Source organism: Anser cygnoides, chromosome 7 (assembly GCF_040182565.1).
Source record: "Anser cygnoides isolate HZ-2024a breed goose chromosome 7, Taihu_goose_T2T_genome, whole genome shotgun sequence".
In the NCBI taxonomy this organism is placed as follows: Eukaryota; Metazoa; Chordata; class Aves; order Anseriformes; family Anatidae; genus Anser; species Anser cygnoides.
Window position 1 is genome coordinate 35,427,916 of NC_089879.1, and position 19,423 is coordinate 35,447,338.

The 19,423-nt window shown below is 34.6% G+C and overlaps 1 protein-coding gene and 1 long non-coding RNA gene across 33 annotated transcripts in view; one reads left to right on the top strand and one right to left on the bottom strand.

Moving 5' to 3' along the window:
* KCNMA1 (potassium calcium-activated channel subfamily M alpha 1) overlaps window positions 1-19,423 on the top strand; it is a 475,240-nt gene that overhangs the window by 333,638 nt on the left and 122,179 nt on the right. For all 30 annotated transcript variants that reach the window (XM_067000555.1, XM_067000548.1, XM_067000549.1 and 27 more), the window contains 4 exons: window positions 64-146; window positions 2,844-2,913; window positions 3,754-3,909; window positions 17,504-17,613. In XM_067000555.1, coding sequence (XP_066856656.1) covers window positions 64-146; window positions 2,844-2,913; window positions 3,754-3,909; window positions 17,504-17,613 — 419 coding nt within the window. The remainder of the gene's footprint in view (window positions 1-63; window positions 147-2,843; window positions 2,914-3,753; window positions 3,910-17,503; window positions 17,614-19,423) is intronic.
* On the bottom strand, window positions 3,903-19,359 carry LOC136791242 (uncharacterized). Of its 3 annotated transcripts, none has more exons than XR_010832836.1 (5): window positions 19,179-19,359; window positions 16,435-16,571; window positions 14,991-15,184; window positions 14,581-14,624; window positions 3,903-5,408 (listed from the first exon to the last, which is right to left on the bottom strand). It is a non-coding gene; the product is annotated as an uncharacterized lncRNA (long non-coding RNA). The 3 variants fall into 3 exon arrangements; XR_010832835.1 differs by having other exon boundaries at window positions 14,979-15,184; XR_010832834.1 differs by lacking the exon at window positions 3,903-5,408 and having other exon boundaries at window positions 9,677-14,624; window positions 14,979-15,184.

The following is a 19,423-nucleotide window of genomic DNA, read 5'->3' on the forward strand; positions in this document are numbered from 1 at the left end:
ATCATGAACAAATAGCTGAAAACAGAGGTTGCTAATTATTTTTCTTTTTCTTCGGTGTCTCAGATAGAGTCAGCAGATGCGTGCCTAATTCTTGCCAATAAATACTGCGCTGACCCAGATGCTGAAGATGCCTCCAATATTATGAGGTAATGTCATTAATTTTTAATTCTTAAGTTTGATTAGCCAACTTCTGGTGTTCAAATAGGCCATAGCCACACATAGCTTTATTGCTGATCTGAAGATCAATGCTGATAAATGATCCTGAAGACCATTTCAGAGCTTTCTTTAGGGGGCAAATTTTAAGATTGTCTCAGAACCCCTTAAATTCCTGCCTAAACTGTTTTAATTTAGCTGCTTTATAAATAGCATATTAGAAGAGAAAATTATGATCAGAGGAAAAACTGAACCAAAAGTGAAATTTGAAATCAGGGTATTTGTTTTGGACTTTGTATATTGGCCGTTTTTTCTCATTTACAGTATCTTTCCATATTCAGATATTTGATTGCTCTTCTTCCAATATAGTTTAACTGTAATTGTGTAAACAACTAACAATTTATGTATTCCTCTCTGCTAAGTCAATGAAGGAATCACACAGGTTTTAATTTCTCTTTTTTTTCAGAAATGGCCTGTCAATCTCTATTTTCATGGTGTAGGTAAAAATTCATCCTTTCAAAAGGGACATGAAAGCTTTATGTAGCATCTTTTCCGTTTCTTTGTTATAACCACTTACAGGTCATGTTACAGTACTAGTTCTCAAACTAGTGCATCCAAAATAGAATCAGCTGCAGTTATTTGGCTTGTGATTACTGTTGTGTTCCTACAGCAGAGTAATTTACTAATGTTCTCCAAGTCCACTGGCAGGCAACATCTCTCTTCTGGATCTTCATTGCTTGCTGTGTTTGTTACTTTAAGAACTCAGTTTTTCTAGATGTCATAGAGAGGGATGACATGGCTGCATGGAGCATGAGCTTTGGTACTCTTTGTCATTTTGTAGACCTTAGAGTTGAAGTATTCATAACTACACACAGGAACAGCAGAAGTGAAAGGAAAGGAAAAGTCGTTGTGCTGCTGCAACAATAAATTACGTAAATGCACGCCCTGCAAGGGCTGGTGTTGACAACGGGACAGAAGGACCTTCGATCACCTCATACCTCATTGCTCCTCAGTAAATCTGCTATCCCAAGTAATCACACTACTTGGGGAAAGTGAGGTATGAACTTCATGATAGCAACGATACAGTGGTCTCCAAGCTCCATCCTCCTTTTTAACACTGAAGACTAACATTGCTTAATGATGATTAACAAGTCACTTATTATATTAGGGGTCACCAAAGCTTGTCCTGCTTCCTCCCTGTATTCTCTGAAGGAAGAGGATGAATGGGTCAATTAGTGGATGGCAGCTAGAGTTACAGTAAAACTAAGCCATTCCATTTTTTTGTGTTTTGTTCATATGATCTTAGTTTTAATGAGACCAGTCTGACCTTTTAAAAATTAAAACGTCAAAGATCAGTTAAAAAATTCTCAAACAAAATTGACCAGTGCAATGAACCAGTTTTATTTGTCTGTCAAATGTTTGCATTCCAGGAGTTGAAGGAAATAGGAGAAATAAAAAGAAATTTAGTAAAGCTACTTCTACAGAAAAAGTTCACTATGCGCAAGATACCTGAGTGTCTGTGGAAGGGGCAGGGCTTATATATGCCTAATTTTATTTTTCAGTCATGCTTTTGTGTTTTAATGCAAAAAAATATATATTTTTCATGTTAGTTGCATAAATATATTAAAAGTATTTCAGCTGCAGATTAGTGCATTCTTAACACATTTAATACCTTTAATACATTAAATGTAATAAAATGCAAAAGTGTAATTTCAAGACTGGAATTCTCTTGTGTCTTCTCACATTTAAATGCATTTAATTCAATTAAATAGAATGTTTAATTGAATAATTCAGAAAGAAATGAAAAATTAGTAGGAATAAATGTTTTGTCCTTTTACAAGATGATGTAAATTGAAATAATGAATACCTTCTTTTTTCCCTCTTTCTTAAGTTTGTACATACAGAACATGGCTTGTTTCTTTCATTAATTTTACTGCATTTTTTTTCATTCTCTCTTCCTAACACATTATAAGTCTATTCAGTTCTACAGCATTTTCTTTCCAGCCATTTTCAATATGTACACAGCTGAATATATGTTACCCTCATTAAATAACGAAGAATAGCTGTAACAGCTGCAGATTATGGAAGTAGACCTATCTGTTATAAATTCAGAGTTCAGATATCAGTTTCGATATCGAGCTTAGGAATAATGCAGAAAAAATGAAGATGAATTTGCACTTGGATTCATGTCAAATAAAATCATCTTTCAAGGTGTTTAAATATGATAGAAGTCTAAAAACTATAAACAAATAACGGTGGGGGGATGAAATGTCCTTTCAGACATTTATCATTGGAAAACTTGATTACATTGATTCAAAGAAACAAAGATAATCACTAAAGATGACAATAATTGCAAGTGTATTATTTGCTTAACATAAAGAATGGGATATCTGAACAAAGCTGCTAAAACAAATATTTTTATTTTATCTGCAAAATCTGTAATGAAGCCATTAAACTGAGTAAATCCTCAAGTTTGTTCTCTATTATTACTTGATGTTTGTTAAATGAACTTGACTAGATGTAAATTTTGCATATGTTTAACTTCGATTATTATGCTTTACAGCAAAATACATGAGTACAGTTTTAACTGTGGGACTTGACAACACAGTGAAGTAGATGTGCTGGGATACAACATCCAAATATCCCACCAACTAAATGTTATTTTAATCATATATTTCTTTTACTTTTAGAGTTATTTCAATAAAGAATTACCATCCGAAGATAAGAATTATCACTCAGATGTTGCAGTATCACAATAAGGTAATGTGACAACCAGTAGAGTATGTCCCCACAGGTTTTAGTTGCTTTGTGTTTTGCTACCTTGCACTCATACACTATTTTTTCTAGCTTCACTAACAATAAGCATTTTTCTTTCCAAACACCCTAATAAGCCTTGTCACGTAATCCAGTTACAAGGTAATTCAATTTTATTTATATATGCAAGTGACCTTATCAAAATCCTCTGACATTTATTAACTACCTAGGATATAATTCTCAGAGCTACAGTGTCCATACTTGCTATTGATTCCAGATGAACCACTCAGAATCTGTACATTTTGTCAAGCTTATTGCACTAGAGCTATCTGAAATGAATTGGTGGTTTCTAGGCAAGTCAGCTCTTGTGGAAAGTCAATTCTTTCTGAATAGTTACAAAAAACATGGAATTATTGTCTTATTAACCATTTATAGTTAATTTATATTTCTTAAATGGCAATGTGGATCTGTAATTGCCAAATTGCAGGTTCAAAAAAAAAATAATTAAGGTGAAAATTAAGGCTCACTCAGATGTGAGTATGGGCCTGGCAGTGTCACAGCCACATATATGCATCTAGAACATGGCTTGAGAAATATGAAATTTTGTCTATAATAAAAAGATACATAAGAGATTGGAGTCCTTCTTAGCATAAAACTAATTTTTAGGTACTTAAAGTAATTTTCCCTAGTCAGAAGAATAAATAAATAAATAAAGCCAGTAACAAAGTCATTCACTTCTATCTCCTTCATTACTGTACTGTATTTACAGAAGTATTTCTGCCTCTTCACCTGTGGAGTTTATTTTTATTTTATTTTATTTGTTTCATTTTATTTTAATTTCTTCAGGCCCATCTACTAAATATCCCAAGCTGGAACTGGAAAGAAGGGGATGATGCAATCTGTCTCGCTGAGCTCAAGCTGGGTTTCATAGCCCAGAGCTGCCTGGCACCTGGCCTTTCAACAATGTTAGCCAACCTCTTCTCTATGAGATCGTTCATAAAGGTAATGCCTTGTCTCATTAGAATGTTTTAGTCTGCAATTCAGTTTGTCAGAAAGTTGTATAGAGAAAATGGCTGAAATATGCAACAGACAGGAACACATTAACAACTTTTGTAAAAAAAAAAAAAAAAAAGCAAACAAACAAAGAAAACAGCACACACTTGCATGCAAAAGATCCCTGCTGCAAATTGGGAAAACTGTCAGGTTCTGTCAAAGTTATGTTTTTGTTTTTATTTGGAAAGTTTGGCATTAAAAAATTGATCAAAGTATCATCCATTTCAGGGGGGATATTTCTGGTGTTTTGTGTTTTGCTCTGCTTTAAACAAACCATGTGTTTATCTGTGAGGAAAGTCCCTTCTGCTAAAACAAAAATGTGGTTTGTATATGTCCCATATGGCAAAAAAAAAGTGCCCAGAAGAAAGGACTGATCATTTTGTTCTTTTACATCAAGTGGATAGTGGACCTTTGACTGTGAGAGTAAATAAGAAATGTATTGGAACCAAAGCCTAAACTTCCTACAACTTCATTTGTGTTTCCTCTCAGTAAAAGAGCTTTTTCAAACTTAAATGGCAAAATTTTAATGCAGTTAATGCAGACTTCTATGGCAACTGGACCAAGGCCTTGATTGAAGCAGTCAATGCTTCTCTCATGCTTCCTTCCCGTCTGGGACAGTAATTCCAAATATCAAGGATGCACAGTTTCCAATCCCTTGATTGTTATTAATAGGACAGGAAACACTGGAGTACAAGGAAGGACATTTCAAGTCCATTGTGCTAGTTAGCAAGGAAAACAAACAAAAAACAACAACAAAAAAAACACAAAGCAAAACAAACAAACAAAAACACCAACAAAGAAATACCAACATAAAGCCTAATGTTATCAGGTGAGAAAGCCAGGACTGTTCCACAGAGGTGCGCATTTCATTGTAGAGTAGTGAGTCTTTATTCACTTCTCAGGAAGTCCTGAAATTCTTATTAAGGTGTTCTTTGGAATCCTCCTTGTAATGGAGACCGCAGATTCTTGTGTCTACTACATACTGTCAAAAAATGCCCATTTTCAGTATGGAAATAAATCTGGGCTTTGCAGTTTATTGTCTGCAGTTAGGCTGCTTGCATCTTTATTCATGTTCAAGTAAAAAAGCTGTTTTACTTCAGTAAAGCCAAACTTGAAAACTGTCCATGATTCATCAGCATATAGTCACTCAGATATTAATTCTTTCTACTTATATCCTGAAGAAAATTCAGTTTTTTTGTGAACTTCATTCTTTTTGCAGACCATTCACTCTCAGGAGTCTCAAAAATTTGTAGTAGTCAAACGAATATATTCAAATTAATGTGGCAAAGTTTTCTGTGAACTTGCTCTTGATGTCAGAAGTAGGTCAAAAACTTTTGTTCAGCTTCTGTCTTCCAAAATCAGAAGTGATGATTTATCTCCAAGAAAATCCAGTATATATCTTCAGAAGCCCCAGCCTTAATGCAAGTTACTTTAATGTCGAAATTCAACTTGCAGTGAGGAAAAAAAAAAAAAAAAAAAAAGAGAGAGAGATTCAGAAAGTGTCTGGCTTTGGGGAATTGTGCCAGAGACAAACACTTATGGTCTGGATTTGTACTTAAAATATTTATACAAGTCAAAAAATGCAAAGTTAAAGGTAACATCTTTCCAGAAAATGTCTTTGACCACTTACACCAGTATCTTACCCATCTTCAACCCTATATTATTTTATAAGATATTCTTATAATAATTTCCATGTCATGAAACATGACTGTTTCACTGATGAACAATTTTAAGCTGAATGCTCAGTTTTGCAAAGCACTTTGCCCCTTTGCTGAGGTAGAAACCGTCCCAATCCTGTAATGGGATCTAAATGAGTTAAGACAGTCTGCATTTTATTGATTGTGATTGCTTCTATATGTACAGAATAAACATAAAAATAACAACAAATTTGATTTAGAGGAAGGTATCACTGTCAGTTTTGTTCTTGTATCTGTGATTATATATAGTTATAAACAGAGTAGCGTGCAGACATACCTTAAATTGTGTTACTTCAGGTGGCACTAACAGAATGCTGTCAAATACTGCATTGATAGAATGCAAGACTCTGCTAGTATTGGTTAAAAATGTTGCTGTTTAACTAAGAATGAGTGATCCACGTAAGTTAAATGAATGTAATCATTTTCAAAGAACTCTGAGTGTTAAAATCTAAAGTAAAATATAGAAGAACTGAGAATATACTCCTTTCCGTGATAATTCAACTCAGTTGGTGGTAGCAAAAGGTTTCTTTCTTTATTTAACTGAAAAGATATTCTTTCTGCAAACTATCTCATTCCAAAAGCTGTGTTTGAAAGAGAAAGCTGTTACTAAGTGATGGTTGTGATTAGAGAGAGTATGGTAGAAGAGCAGCTTTGTTAATTGGAATTGTTAAGGAGGATTCTATTTAAAGAAAGATGTACATTCCCTAAAAGGACTTCCAGTCTTTTTCATTTAGAGCACTGAATTTAAGTGCTGTCAGACCTTCATAAATTCCTTGAGCAAACGTTAGTAGAGTCTCACACAAGATAGGAGATTGCCAGGGATATTTACTGAAATTTCTCTCAAAAAAAAAAAAAAAAGTTTGAAATGTGTGTTTGTTCCTCCTTCTTCATAATGTGATCAGAAAGTCATTTAATGTGCCATAAATGCTTGGGCAGTCAAACAAAAATGAACATGATTGATGGTGACATTGCACGCATTTAACTCATTATATGTTACTTTACAACAAAATGATTTGTGTAAACAGTCTGCCTAGTATTAAAGGTAAAACAAACTAAGAAACCTCAAAATATTATATTCGTGTCTAATATTTTCTTTTTGGTTTTAGACATGTAATCTCACATGGAATCTTTTATGCTCCTTTTGGCACCAACTGGATAAAAAGAAAATCAGCTCAAAAAGAGTATGTGATACACAGTTGTAACAAAAAGGGTTTATAAAGGAAGAAAGACTGTCCAACAAATCATGTTGAGGGGAGAAAAAAAGCCAAAAGCTTTACACCTGTAAACTGTATTTCAATAGTCTGTTCTTTTTATAGCAGAAAGTGCTATCGTTGTATTAATAAAGAAATCAGGACTTACTGCTTGCGTAGTCCCAGCAAAAGATTGAAATACTGTACTGTAGTGCATTTTCAGTATTGTTTGGATTAGCAAATGCATACCGGAAGTCTACCCATATGAAAAACATTGCAAAAAGTAAGTAAATAGAATAAAAAGCAGAGGTGGTCAAATTTTGTCCGTGTCTGCAATCATGTAATCCAACATGAGTTAATATTGTTGCATAAATTAATAAAGTATGGAATGTGGTCCTTGAGTGTAACACAAGTCCACAAAATGAATTAGTTTTGTCTTTGCTCTGTTGGTAAGACAGTAGGCATCATTCCAGAATTGAAAAATGATCTAGAGCAGTCTCAGTTCTCTTCTAAGCTATTTTGAGAGCAGGAATGTTCTGTGGGCTCTTTTGGCATCTGTTGCTCACACCCACACGTATGTGATGCCCGCTTCTCTCAATACATTCTATTCTAGTGCAGGCTGATAGATGGACATAATGAAGCCATGCAGATTTACATCAGACGGGTGTACATCACACTGATGGAACACATCAACTGGCTTTCTATTTATTTTTGGCCACCTAGGCAGTCTTGGGCAGTTTTAAAGTATGAGACTAGGGTTTGTTCAGTGAGTTTCCTCTAATAAAGGAGAACTTGTAAATAGGTGAAAAATGAAACTTCTCGTAGTGTGAGGCTCCTAAGGAGGCTGTGTAATAAACAGAGTACCTTGACTTAGGAAAATGATAGAATCAAATAAAAAGATAGTTAACACGTAATGATGCTTAAGGAAATTTGATTATAAGACTAAATCTGGGAAGCTTAAATCTTTGCTAGGAATTTATGAGCTTCTTTGAGCCAATTATCTGACACTTATCTGTCAGATTTTGGTTTCTGTGTCTAAAGGTACAATGAAGCCAGACATTCACACAAGCAATTTGCGTAGACTGAAAGGGCATTATGAGTGAGGATGAGGAAATGTTAAAAATACATTGGAGAAGTTATTTTTCAGCCACCAGTCAAAAATATTATGTTTGCACTTCCTCTTTATTTCCATGTATGTAGCTAGAAAAAAAAATGTGGTGGAGAAGAGAATTACAAAATTATCAGGAAGCCCTGGAAGCATTGTGAGCCTAGGTGCTAGCAGGAGTCCCTGTGTTAGATGTATGTAGAAGAAAACAGCTTAGCGAGGGCTCAGATGAATTGCTCCAGTGAAGAAGTTACTTTCTAGGCAGTTCTGGTAAAACATTTCTCCACATGACCTTCTGGGCATCTTTGAAAAGCAAGTTTTATATGTATTTTAAAAAGTAAATAGTTGACAACTTTCACGTGGTTTCTACAGCACTTTATTTTTTTCTTTTTATCCAATAAAATAGGGTTGCTTACCAAATAAAACGTATTTCAAAATGTATAATGGACAGTGTTCTTCTAAACATCTGAAATTAGTCTTGAAGCATTTGTGCTGCCTTTTGCTCTTCCCTGGATGGTGATGAGCTGAGCTTATTCGATGCCAGGTGGCAGGCTTTACAGCTATTTTAATTGTGCTATAAAGGAATTTTCATTTTGTCACTTCCTTAATATTTATAAAGACATTCCATCATCCTCTCCCTGCTTTTCCTTGCTTAATGCAAAGTATAGTATAATATCCCAAGTCATACTACAATTCTAGTCTTAGTTCTCTGTCTTGATAATGAGACCTAAATTTTGACAGAGAAGATTATATAGCATTGTCAGCTTCAGATACACTCAATTTCTTACATGTAACTATGTCATTACAATGAGAAGCAAATGCTTTAGTAGGTCAGTTGGGGCTACAGAGCTGCTGATAATTATCCTGACAGGGGGTAGGGCTGGGTGTGTTAAGGTTTCCTGACAATACTAATGGTTGTATTTGTGAGATGTACATCATTTTTTGATCTCTCTGTCTCACTGGTAAATGATAATATTATGTAAATGTATTTGCTGGTAACAACATTGTGCCTATATACAGATAGAGGAGAGCAGAGGAGGGAGTACTAGAGTAGAATGTGAGAGATGTAGGTTCAGATCACTTTATGACACATTTTGTGTGAGATCCAACACAAAGAGATAAATGCTCTTTACCTAGCTTTGTTTGGAATAGCTTAAATTTTTGTCACTATTTGTTAGAATTTGCTCTTGAGTTTGTAAGGTCCCTGAAGAGAGAAATGAATTCTTACTATTTGAACCAACATAGCATCCTGTGATAACATTTTGCTATGATTCAACATCAAAATCAAAAGAATATAGTATATGCTATAGTGTGGCTGTCAGTCAATGATCATGAATGTTTCCTTGTTGTTGCATCATAAATCACTAATTGTACTATCTTGTTATCTTTCTAGAATGTTACATTTACTGATGTTGCTGCAGTATCTGCTTGAAGTATGTTAGTTACTTAACTTCAGGAGTAAAAATAACAGAATGACCTGCTAAGCCTGCTACTTAGGATCATGCAGATGAATGTCTTCCAAACAGAAGAATGTTCCTTTTCTGTAAGGAAAGGAAAGGGATGTAGAAGTGTCTGTCTTTTGTCATTGCTTGGTAATATGCTTGAGGTGTACAATATTTGCATAAGTAAAGTAGGGGGTCCATATTTAAATTATATTAAAAAAAAGAGCGAGATTGGGAATAGAATTGCTCTTGATCAATTATTTAATTATTTTGTCTTCATTCAGTTCCAGTTAGGAGTTGAAAACAAACACGTCATCTCTGTTGCAAATATTCTTCTTCTACGGTTGAAATAGTTTCTTCATATCAAGTGACAAAACTGCTAGTGATTTACAAACTGAATTTCTCTTAAAATGTCTGTTCCTGAAGAGTAAATGAAACATCACTTCTCCCTCCTTGTTCAGGTGGATTTTCCTTTTGTGTTTAGCTATCTAGTTCATGCTGAATATGTTAAAGGAGTATGTTATACTACTACTCATTAAAGAAGGTTGCCTGATTGTAGTTGTTATGGAAATGTAAAGCTACATTTCAAAAGGACTTCTCTCCTATAGACCTCAAAGTTTGGTCTTTTAATGGTGCAGAGAGGAACAAAGATCATTGTAGCTTTTATAATCTGTCTGTCATCTGCGTCACTGCAGAAGTTTTATCATTTCATCTAGTTACCAAGGAAAAATCATCTTTTTTCTTCAGTTAACCTATCTTTGACCATTTTTGCTTCTTCTAGCTGTGTTTTATTGTAGCTTCTTGACAGAAAAAACACTGCTGGTTCTTAGAAAGTCAGATTCATAAGAAATGAAGAAATGTAGTGGAGCCTGGTCCTCTGGTTCTCCCAGCCCAAAAACAAGCCATAAATTTAAGATAGCTTGAGGTTAAGCAGATTTCCCATCCACCTTCTTAATAAATCTTTGGAAAATATGCATGGGGAGACTAGAGGACAAATTCCTTTAAAAAGCCCAAGTCACCTCATCTGAAAATTCACACACAAATTGTATCCATTTGGCTAAAGCATATAACCTTTATAAAGAATATGTAAAATAAATATTATTTTCCTTTTTCTAGAACATTGGTAAATAGGCTTAGGTGGACAAGAGAGTACAAATTCTAGAGCAAATAAAGAGGAAATTGAAAGAGAATTTATTTAGAACATATGAAGCTATAGTAGAGAGGTAGATTAAGTTGTCTCTATAGTGTTTTGGCTACAAAAAATAAGAGTGTCCTCATTGCGCTGATGCATCACTGACATACTTCTGGAGGGATGTTTCTGAAATGTGCTAGGAGCAATATCCATGGAAAGAGAAGTGAGTTCATGTCTTATTCAACTCAGACTGAGGATTTGGACAACAGTCCTTTGCCTTACTCCATTCTGAGTAATTTATTGAGTGGCAGAGAGGAGCAGATCTTACCCCAAGAGTGTGATTATCCTCTGTAGAAACAGTGCAACACAAAGGAAAGCTTTTTATACGTGGCACGCAGTATGGTAGATTTTAATTTTAAAATCCCCCTGAGAACATTCTTCTGTACTTTCAATATAGAGTAGACTGAAGAAAATTTCCTGAGATTTGTTGAACTCCAGAGATCTGAGATATAAATGCACAAAGCATATAAGAATGACTTGCCAAAACCAAAACGGATATATTAAATAACCGAATTACCAACAATTAACAGTAGAGTTAAGTACCTGATTAATAATAATAATATTTTCTTCCTATCAATCTGCAGAGGTAAGTGGCATCTGTGGTTATAGGAACTGCCTATTGCCTTTGTTTATAGTCAAAATCTAGGGAACATCAAGAGCTGTATATGAAACATGAATGGGCATTCTTAAAGCATGTCTGACTTTTTTTTTCTGTCCTCATGTAGTTATAATTTTATATGCTCAAGGTTGAAAACATTTAGGCTTCGGTGTTTTAGAAGTACTTTTTCAAAGCATACTTTTTCATTCAGTGATCAAGTAAAAAAAAAATTTTAAAAAAACCTCTGTGTTTTTCCTGAACTAGAAGCTTCTGCTTCTCTTCTCCTCACCCTCAAAATGTGGGACTAACAGTTTTACCTTATATAAGATCTGTAGGGGCCTATCGTAATAAAATTAAATGAATAAAATAAAATGGAAATAACATGCAAGAAATTAAAAAAGAAAGAAGGGAAAATATTAAAGATCAGCGTGAAATGGGTTACCATAGAATTGAAAGTTTTGTAGTTTAAAATCAAGGTTGTTCTCTTCACTGGTGACATTTTCAGCTAGGCTAAATACAAGATATAATTTTAACTAACCATAGTAATTTTCATAGTTTTACTGACTGAGATTTATGGTAACCTTGATTAGTAGAATCTTGACCATATTCACCTCAAATTCAGCTCTTTTTGCTGAACACAGCAAAACATTTTATTATTCTCCATTGTTGTTAGCTGACTGACATGAAAAACATCTGTTTTGTAAGTGTATATGGGACAGATTTTTTCATCTGCACATTAATGGTTAAATTTTGACAAATTATTAATGAGTAGATAAGTAAAAGATGAGTATCACTAAATCAAAAAAAAATGAATGGATTACAATCATTCAAGTTATTTTTAAAATAAAATAGATGCACATTTTGAATAAGCAAATTTATTTAAGGATACAGTATATGAGGTTAATAGCTACTACAAAGTATCAGAAAGCCCTAAATTAGTCAAGAGTACGGTAACTCCTAATACTTCAGGAGTATCAGGATACTTCTTTGTCATTGTAAATGTTTTAGAATCAGTACCTTGCTGATATGGATTATGGGAGAAACTGAGTGTGTTTTCTTGTGGAGCCCTTACTTAAAATGCAGGGTGGCTGCATGACTCAAGGAATTAGAAATTAAATATTGAACGCTGGAGGTTATTAATCATTGTTTCATTTCTAGCAGACCAGCAGGTACTGCCTTTCACAAAATACCAGGCAGGTGACCATCTATCTCTTTGAAGTTACAGGGAAAAAGTCATAGGTCAGGTGCAGACAAAATGCAAAGATCATCTTCTCTCCATTATATTTTAATAATCTTTTATAACATCCCATATATCATTAATCAACATTTCATAGTATCCTAACAGAACATATCTTCAACATTCCAGTCACTACATGAAGGTAAATTTAACACTAACCAATACCTATGAATCTTGATCACTACTATGTAAATAAGTTTTTTTTTCAGTCCTTTCTTGAATTCTTAACTAATGATGAGCTGTTAGCTGAATTTCAGACCTGCCTGCAGCTCCTTCCTCCAAATCAAGCCTAGTGGCTTAAAGAAAAGAAAGCCAGAAAAGAAAGTAGAAAGGAGAAATGGAGTAGAAAACTACCTTACTCTGGTTTTCCTTATGCTATCTTTATGCTTATCTTTTTTCTCCTTGTATATTTTTTCCAACCCCAGGTGGTGTCAATCTAAGAAAAAGCCACAAAATAGAGCTTGTCACAAACATGTTCTAACTGTCGTTACTCTGTTTTTTATCCAGTCAGCACTTTATCTGTTTTCCATATATAAAGAACTTCTGATCAGCAACGTTTGCAAGCTTCACATAAATAAAAGGGTTATAAAAAATGTGATATGACTTCTCTGTGTGTGGTGGAGAATAACACAATGCAAATCCCTTTTAGCATCCCACATGGTCTCCGAATGGTGAAACAATTTCTATGGAAGAAATTTCTTTTGATTGTTTGCAGCCCACTTGTCAGGGAGTGTACGATTTAGATCATCTTCATATTGTAATTTATTCTTGCAGTTGTTTGTTTACTTTTCCAGAACCGAAGTAACTCATTACCTGGCAGCCTGTCAGCAGGAGAAGAAATTTTAAAAAAAATAATTTCTTTCTAACTGATATTTTACTGGGTTATTAAAAAGTTTGTAATTCTTCTGTTCTTTAGAACGTTCCTTTGAAAGTTTGCCTTTTGAATAGTTTAGCATTAGGAAATGATTGGTGAATCCCAAATTAGTACCAAGTCTGTAGGATAAAAGATACATAAAATACGGTACAAGTCCTGGTAAAATACCTGTTGCAGTGTTTTATTTTTTTTTAATACTGGAAAATTCTGCAACAGAGATTTATGTCACACTAAATTCCAATGAAAAATATAATCTAAAATAATACATAAAATTATAAGTGTAATAATATTTAATAATACAATATACCAATCTAATAAACTTTGTGTAATGACATAATATATAATAATATCTTAATTTTATTTCCCTCACCTGAATGACCATGTCAAACACAATTCAGTTTCCTTTTACTTTGTGCTGTTCGGACAATGATCCTAAGCATTTCACAATCAGTAGAGATTGGTTCAAGTGGTTTAAATGGGCTGTGGATCAGGGAAGAGATGCTTTTAAGTTGTAAAATTTTAAAAAGCTCATCATAATTATAGCATTTCAGTACAAGCTGTGTGTGGACATGGTATGAAAATGGATCTTCAAGTTAGACAGCACAGTTGTAGGTCTTATTTATGCTGCTAGGACTCTACACTCCTGACATGTGCTTTTGCATCCCCAGAGGCTCAAATGTAATTCCTTTTCTGAATCCTTTCAATGGGACTGTTGCTTTATTTCCTGGTAATATCATCCTGATTTTAGTCAGTGAGCTTAACATGAATGACTACTGTATCTCTCACACTTGTGGTACTGGATAGCCACAAAATGCTAGGACAATGAATTGGTCCTACTGTCTTATATGGCTTTTAAAGGTGATTTTTTTTTTCCTAACACACTTTAGGCATTTTTTCACAGATTATACTGATATATGGGAAAACAAGGTTTGTATGGTCTAAGCATATAGTGACTGGGTTGAAGAAGGCAAAGAAAATACCCGCTTTATTAGCTTGAAAGATAGGCACAATGCTGTGTGCTGGTGTGGTTCAATACTGGTTAAAAGAAGAGGTAGTAACATTGCCAATGGGGTGGTAAGGTAAGAACTAACCTTTGAGTTGGAGGCTATACCTGCACAACTAAATGTCAGGAAAGCTGAGACTTCAGTTTGGATAAAGTAGTTAAGAGGGAAATAGAAGGATATATGGGACATTAGCCTAGAGTAACAGTTCAGTTGGAATTGCTTGTGATGTCAGGTAATGAATGGTGGAGAATAGAAAGAGGCAAATTCAAGTGCAGACTTACAGAACTCACAGGCAATGCGGGGAGTCAGGATGAAGGCAGCTTTCCTGATAAGAAAGATAAAGAAAGCGGTAAGAAAAGGAACGTCACTGTGTTTCTATATATTTCTGATTTTATGGGTTTTTTGAGTTTCATGATTTGGGACAAAAGTAAGAATATGGTACATGGCAGTATAGCCTTTTAAAAATTCAAATGTGTGTCGTGATTTAACCTGGCAGGCATCTGAGCACCTCACAGCCATTTGCTTACTCCCTTCCCCTCGCACCAGGATGGAGGAGAATCGGAGTGTTGGGGGTTGGGTATTAAAATTCATGGGTTGAGATAAGGACAGTTCAATAAACAAAAGAGAGGAAAAACAAGAAAATAAAAAGAAAAGAACGCACAAAATAAATGATGCACACCCAATTGCTCACCACCAGCTGACTGATGCTGCAATGGCAGACCCCTGGCCAACTCTTCCATTTTTATTGCTGAGCATAGTGTCACATCCGTTTTACAAGCTTGGGTCATCTGTCCTGGTTTTGTTCCCTCCCAGCTCCTTACGCATCCCCATCCTCCTTGCTGGCAGGAAAGTCCTTGGCTTAGTGTAAGTACTTCTCTGTAACAGCTATAACATTGGGATGTTATCAATATTATTACCATCCTAAATCCAAAATGAAGTACCATACCAGTTACTAGGAAGAAAATTGACTCTATCCTAGCCAAAACCAGGACAGTATACAAAGGAACAAGAAACATCTGGTTTTGGACTTCTAAGGAATGAAGAGATCTCAGTTACCATTTAAAGTTTTTGTTTTTAAAATGCAGATTACATTTACAACTTGTGCTCATATATTTTTTTCCTAAATTATACAAGATTTTAAAAGCAAAAATAATATTTTTCCAGTTCCTAAACATTTAATTTGAAATGAAAAAATATTAGCTTCTTACTTTATAAATTGTTACACAGTTACCATTTTCCTTTGCTTTTACCTTGGTTTAGAAGCATAATTTATATTAAAATAATAAGAAATAAAACTTATTAAGCAACGGTATAAATAAGCTAGTTAAATGAAAAATAAGATTAATACCTGGAAAAAAAATCTTGAATAACATTTATGTAGGTATGAGTTTGTTTTTCAATTTAAGAGCCAGAAAGCCAGTTACTGGATGCTGCATATGTTATGTTGTCGGTCACAGTTCTGAACTGTCTGGCGATCAGAGTATGTGCTTTAATTTTTTCCACCCTAAATTTTTATCCTTTTTTGAACTTAGGTGGAGATACTTCAGTTAAGCCCTGTATGTAATGCAAGAACCTCTTGCTTTAATGTTGTTTTAAAACAGCTGTAGTCTGACAGAGCAGACAAAGATTAATTGTTGCTTAAAGATTCTTTTCTTGATTTGATTTATTGCTTAATGCCTGAAAAATCCATTTGGATGCTGTTACCCTACTCACTTACATCACGTCTTAATTTCTTTGCTTGAATACTGACAGAGATGTACATTTATATTGATATTTGTAATATATATTCATAACAAAACCCAGACTTCTCCTAATATACTGTAATGGTTTTACCATAAAGAATATGCAAACCTATGGTTTTCTGCCATAAGGCCTTCCATACCATAAAAATCGTTGGCTGGATATTATCCAAGGAATTTGACATGGTGGGCAGTAATGTAGCTGCACAAAGTTTTGAAGCAGTAACAAGTTGTTTATCTTATTGAAATGAATTCTTTGATAAAGATTCTGACGTGCTGAGAGTTCCCTACGTAGTGGAAAAAAAAAGGCTCAGTTTTAGCTGTTTGCAGTTACACTGGCTCTGGGACTTCAGATAAGCAAGATAGGCAGTGTAGCTTAAAGCGCTTGAGCCTTACCTGCACCAGTTTGGAAGGATGGATGTTCCTGAAGCATCTTTTTGCCACCTCATTTGGTCTCGCTACAGTTCTGTTTCCTGCAGGATTGGTTTGGTATTGTTGCCTGTTTGCGCAGTGTGGGCAGAGCTTGGGAAAAGCTGCAGATGTTGGACAAAGACAATTTGTGAAATAATAGAGAGAGTTATCGAAGTCCTCAGATCAGTTGGTATTTAGTATTTCAACCTTTGAGGTAGCTTTGCAAGTTTCTACCAAGAGTTAAAATAAACGAATGAATACTTTCTCACTGTATCAATTTATATTTTTTTTGGCCTCTATATCTAAAATCAGTATCATTTCACTTTCTGCTCTGTAAGATGAAGACCATAATGGGGCTACCTAAGCAGTGGAACTAAATGTTTCCTCATGTTCATTGCAAAGAACGATCTACAGCTTTTAGACACAAAGTAAACATAAATATTTTCATGATCTCTAAGATCACATAACTTATTTCAGAAAAAGAGACTCTCTGATATCTCAGTTTCTCTCGTTACTTCCATTTCTGACTACTCTGCTACATATATAGTCTTATATTAGACACTGAAACCATTTGAGTATATCTGCTTCTCATATTACCTTGTTAATGAACAATTATTTAGAATTTTAAATGATGCTTTTTGAGTGTTGACAAACTTCCAAAAAACATGAAAACAAACATTGAGACTCAGTAACAATATAGTGCAGCTATTTCACTAGAGAATTTTCAAAAACAGAAAATTGAGTAGCTTTTTCTCCTTAAGCTCTCCACCACCTTATTTCATGTCATACTGAATGTGCCTGCCAAGAATTGAGTGTTTTATTTTACATAGGATTTACTGTCTTTATAAACTCTTTTTTTTTCTTGGTTTAAAAAATAAAATAAAATAAATGCCATAACATTTGAGTGGTCAGTTAACTTATTTGTTAAAAAAAAGATACATGTTTAAGAAGTTTTTAATTAATTTTAAAGATTTATTTTTTTTTTAATTTACTCAAAACTCTATGTCTGTGTTTCTCTCTCTCTCTCTCTCTCTCTCTCTCTCTCTTTTTTTAGATTGAGGAGGATACGTGGCAGAAATACTATCTGGAAGGAGTTGCAAATGAAATGTATACAGAATATCTGTCTAGTGCCTTTGTGGGTTTGTCTTTCCCTGCAGTTTGTGAGTAAGTAGAAATACATATTAATAGACATAATTGTTTGCCTGCTCTCAAGTGAAACCAAAGGTTTCTGTAGGAGACCTTCTCACTCTGCTACAGTCCTAATGTTGTTCCTACATCAGATGGGAGCCAATAAAATAAACATTAAAGCAATCACAGCATGGAAGTATTCCAAACATTATAATGCCCATTTTCAAAAGAGATTTGGAATTCAGTGATTGTAAATGAAAGCGTAAATGTTTTCAGTGTTGAACAAATTAACCAGCAATTGATTTAAGCTGAGTTATTTACTTGTCCTATTGTTTCTTCTAATGATTTCCATTCTTTGAATAGTGTTTGTCAGCATCACTGTCTTGGCTTATGTCCCATTCCAAGGAAACTGTTCATTAATTGAAGCAGATGTAGTGGAGTCATGCAAGCAGCGTGGCATCCAGAGCTTTATGGAACTGGTTGCAAACTGTATTTACCAAGAGAAATGTATGTCTGAAAAAAATATTCTGTAAGGCAAAGGGAGTATTTTAAGCATATAGTGTATAACCATAGCATAAGACATGCTACAACTTTAATTCTAGAGACTGAAAATCTTTAAATTTGTACTAGAATCATTCTGTAGATGACAGATTTGTATGTGTAGGGGTGCAGTGATACCTACTATGGCCACCAAAATACAACAGTTTAGCACAGTTGTATTTTCTCTTCCATTTTAAGAAAAGGCAAAATTGTAAAGATTTTATTTGCTCTTCATTTGTACAGTGTATTGTTGCATGTTTTACAACCATGGCATATATTCCCATGTAAGTCATGATATTTTTTGTATGTTTTTATAATAGGCCATGTTTGGGGAGCTAATCAGAGAAGTCATAGACTACACTTTCATGTCAAAGAACTAAGTTAGGCAAGTAGGCAACGCTCACTATTTGTCTGCATTCTCTCACAGCTCCAGAACAGATTATTTCTCTTCTGGGTGTACTCATAGAAGTAGCAGTTTCTACTCTGAGAGTGACTCCAAATTAAGCCACTGACTATCACAGAGCAAGACATCGTGGACTGTCTGTCACTGTTAAGTTCTTGCTTCTATCTTTGAGTCATTCTCTTTAACTTATCTCAGAGGGTGAGGTACCTCTTCTGTATTTTTGGACTGTTAAAATTTAATCCACACATAATGTTCCCACTTCAATTTTCTGCCTCTCTGAAGCAGTGATGCTGGATCAGTCCATAGCTGTTAAATGTTTTCCCAAACTCGGGATTTTATTCAGCATTGCAAACATGTCAAATTTTAGACACCACAAACCTGAGCTCAGTTCAAGTAATGGCCAAGCCAGCCTCTACGACTCTTAATAAACGTGATTCTAAATAAAGCATCCCATTTTCTAACTGTGATTAAAATCAGACTTCATCTGACTCTGCCAGAGAAATCTCTTTTTTTTGACACTTTTCTCCAATCTCTGTCATAAACTCTCCTCTGCACCCCCTCCCCTTCTCCCTCCCTCCCCTCAAATAAAAAAGGCTGGCCACCCCCTTCACCCCCACCCAACCAAGGAATACATGCTAAATAGTCTTCGTAGACACACCTGTGAGACAGCAAGAGCCAGCACATGAAAGCAGAGGTTGTAAGGTCCTACTGTGCTCTCTTAATGCCACGTCAGTTGTCTTTTCAGAAGTATGAAAAGTTTGCTTCAGTTAATAAATATATATTACAGTATCAGCCTGTATTTTCCCATATACTGGTCAAAAATAGATTCCAGTTATGCTTTTCTTCTGTGACAGGAATTGCCAAATGTTGACTTATTAATAGTGAATGTATGTTTATACATAC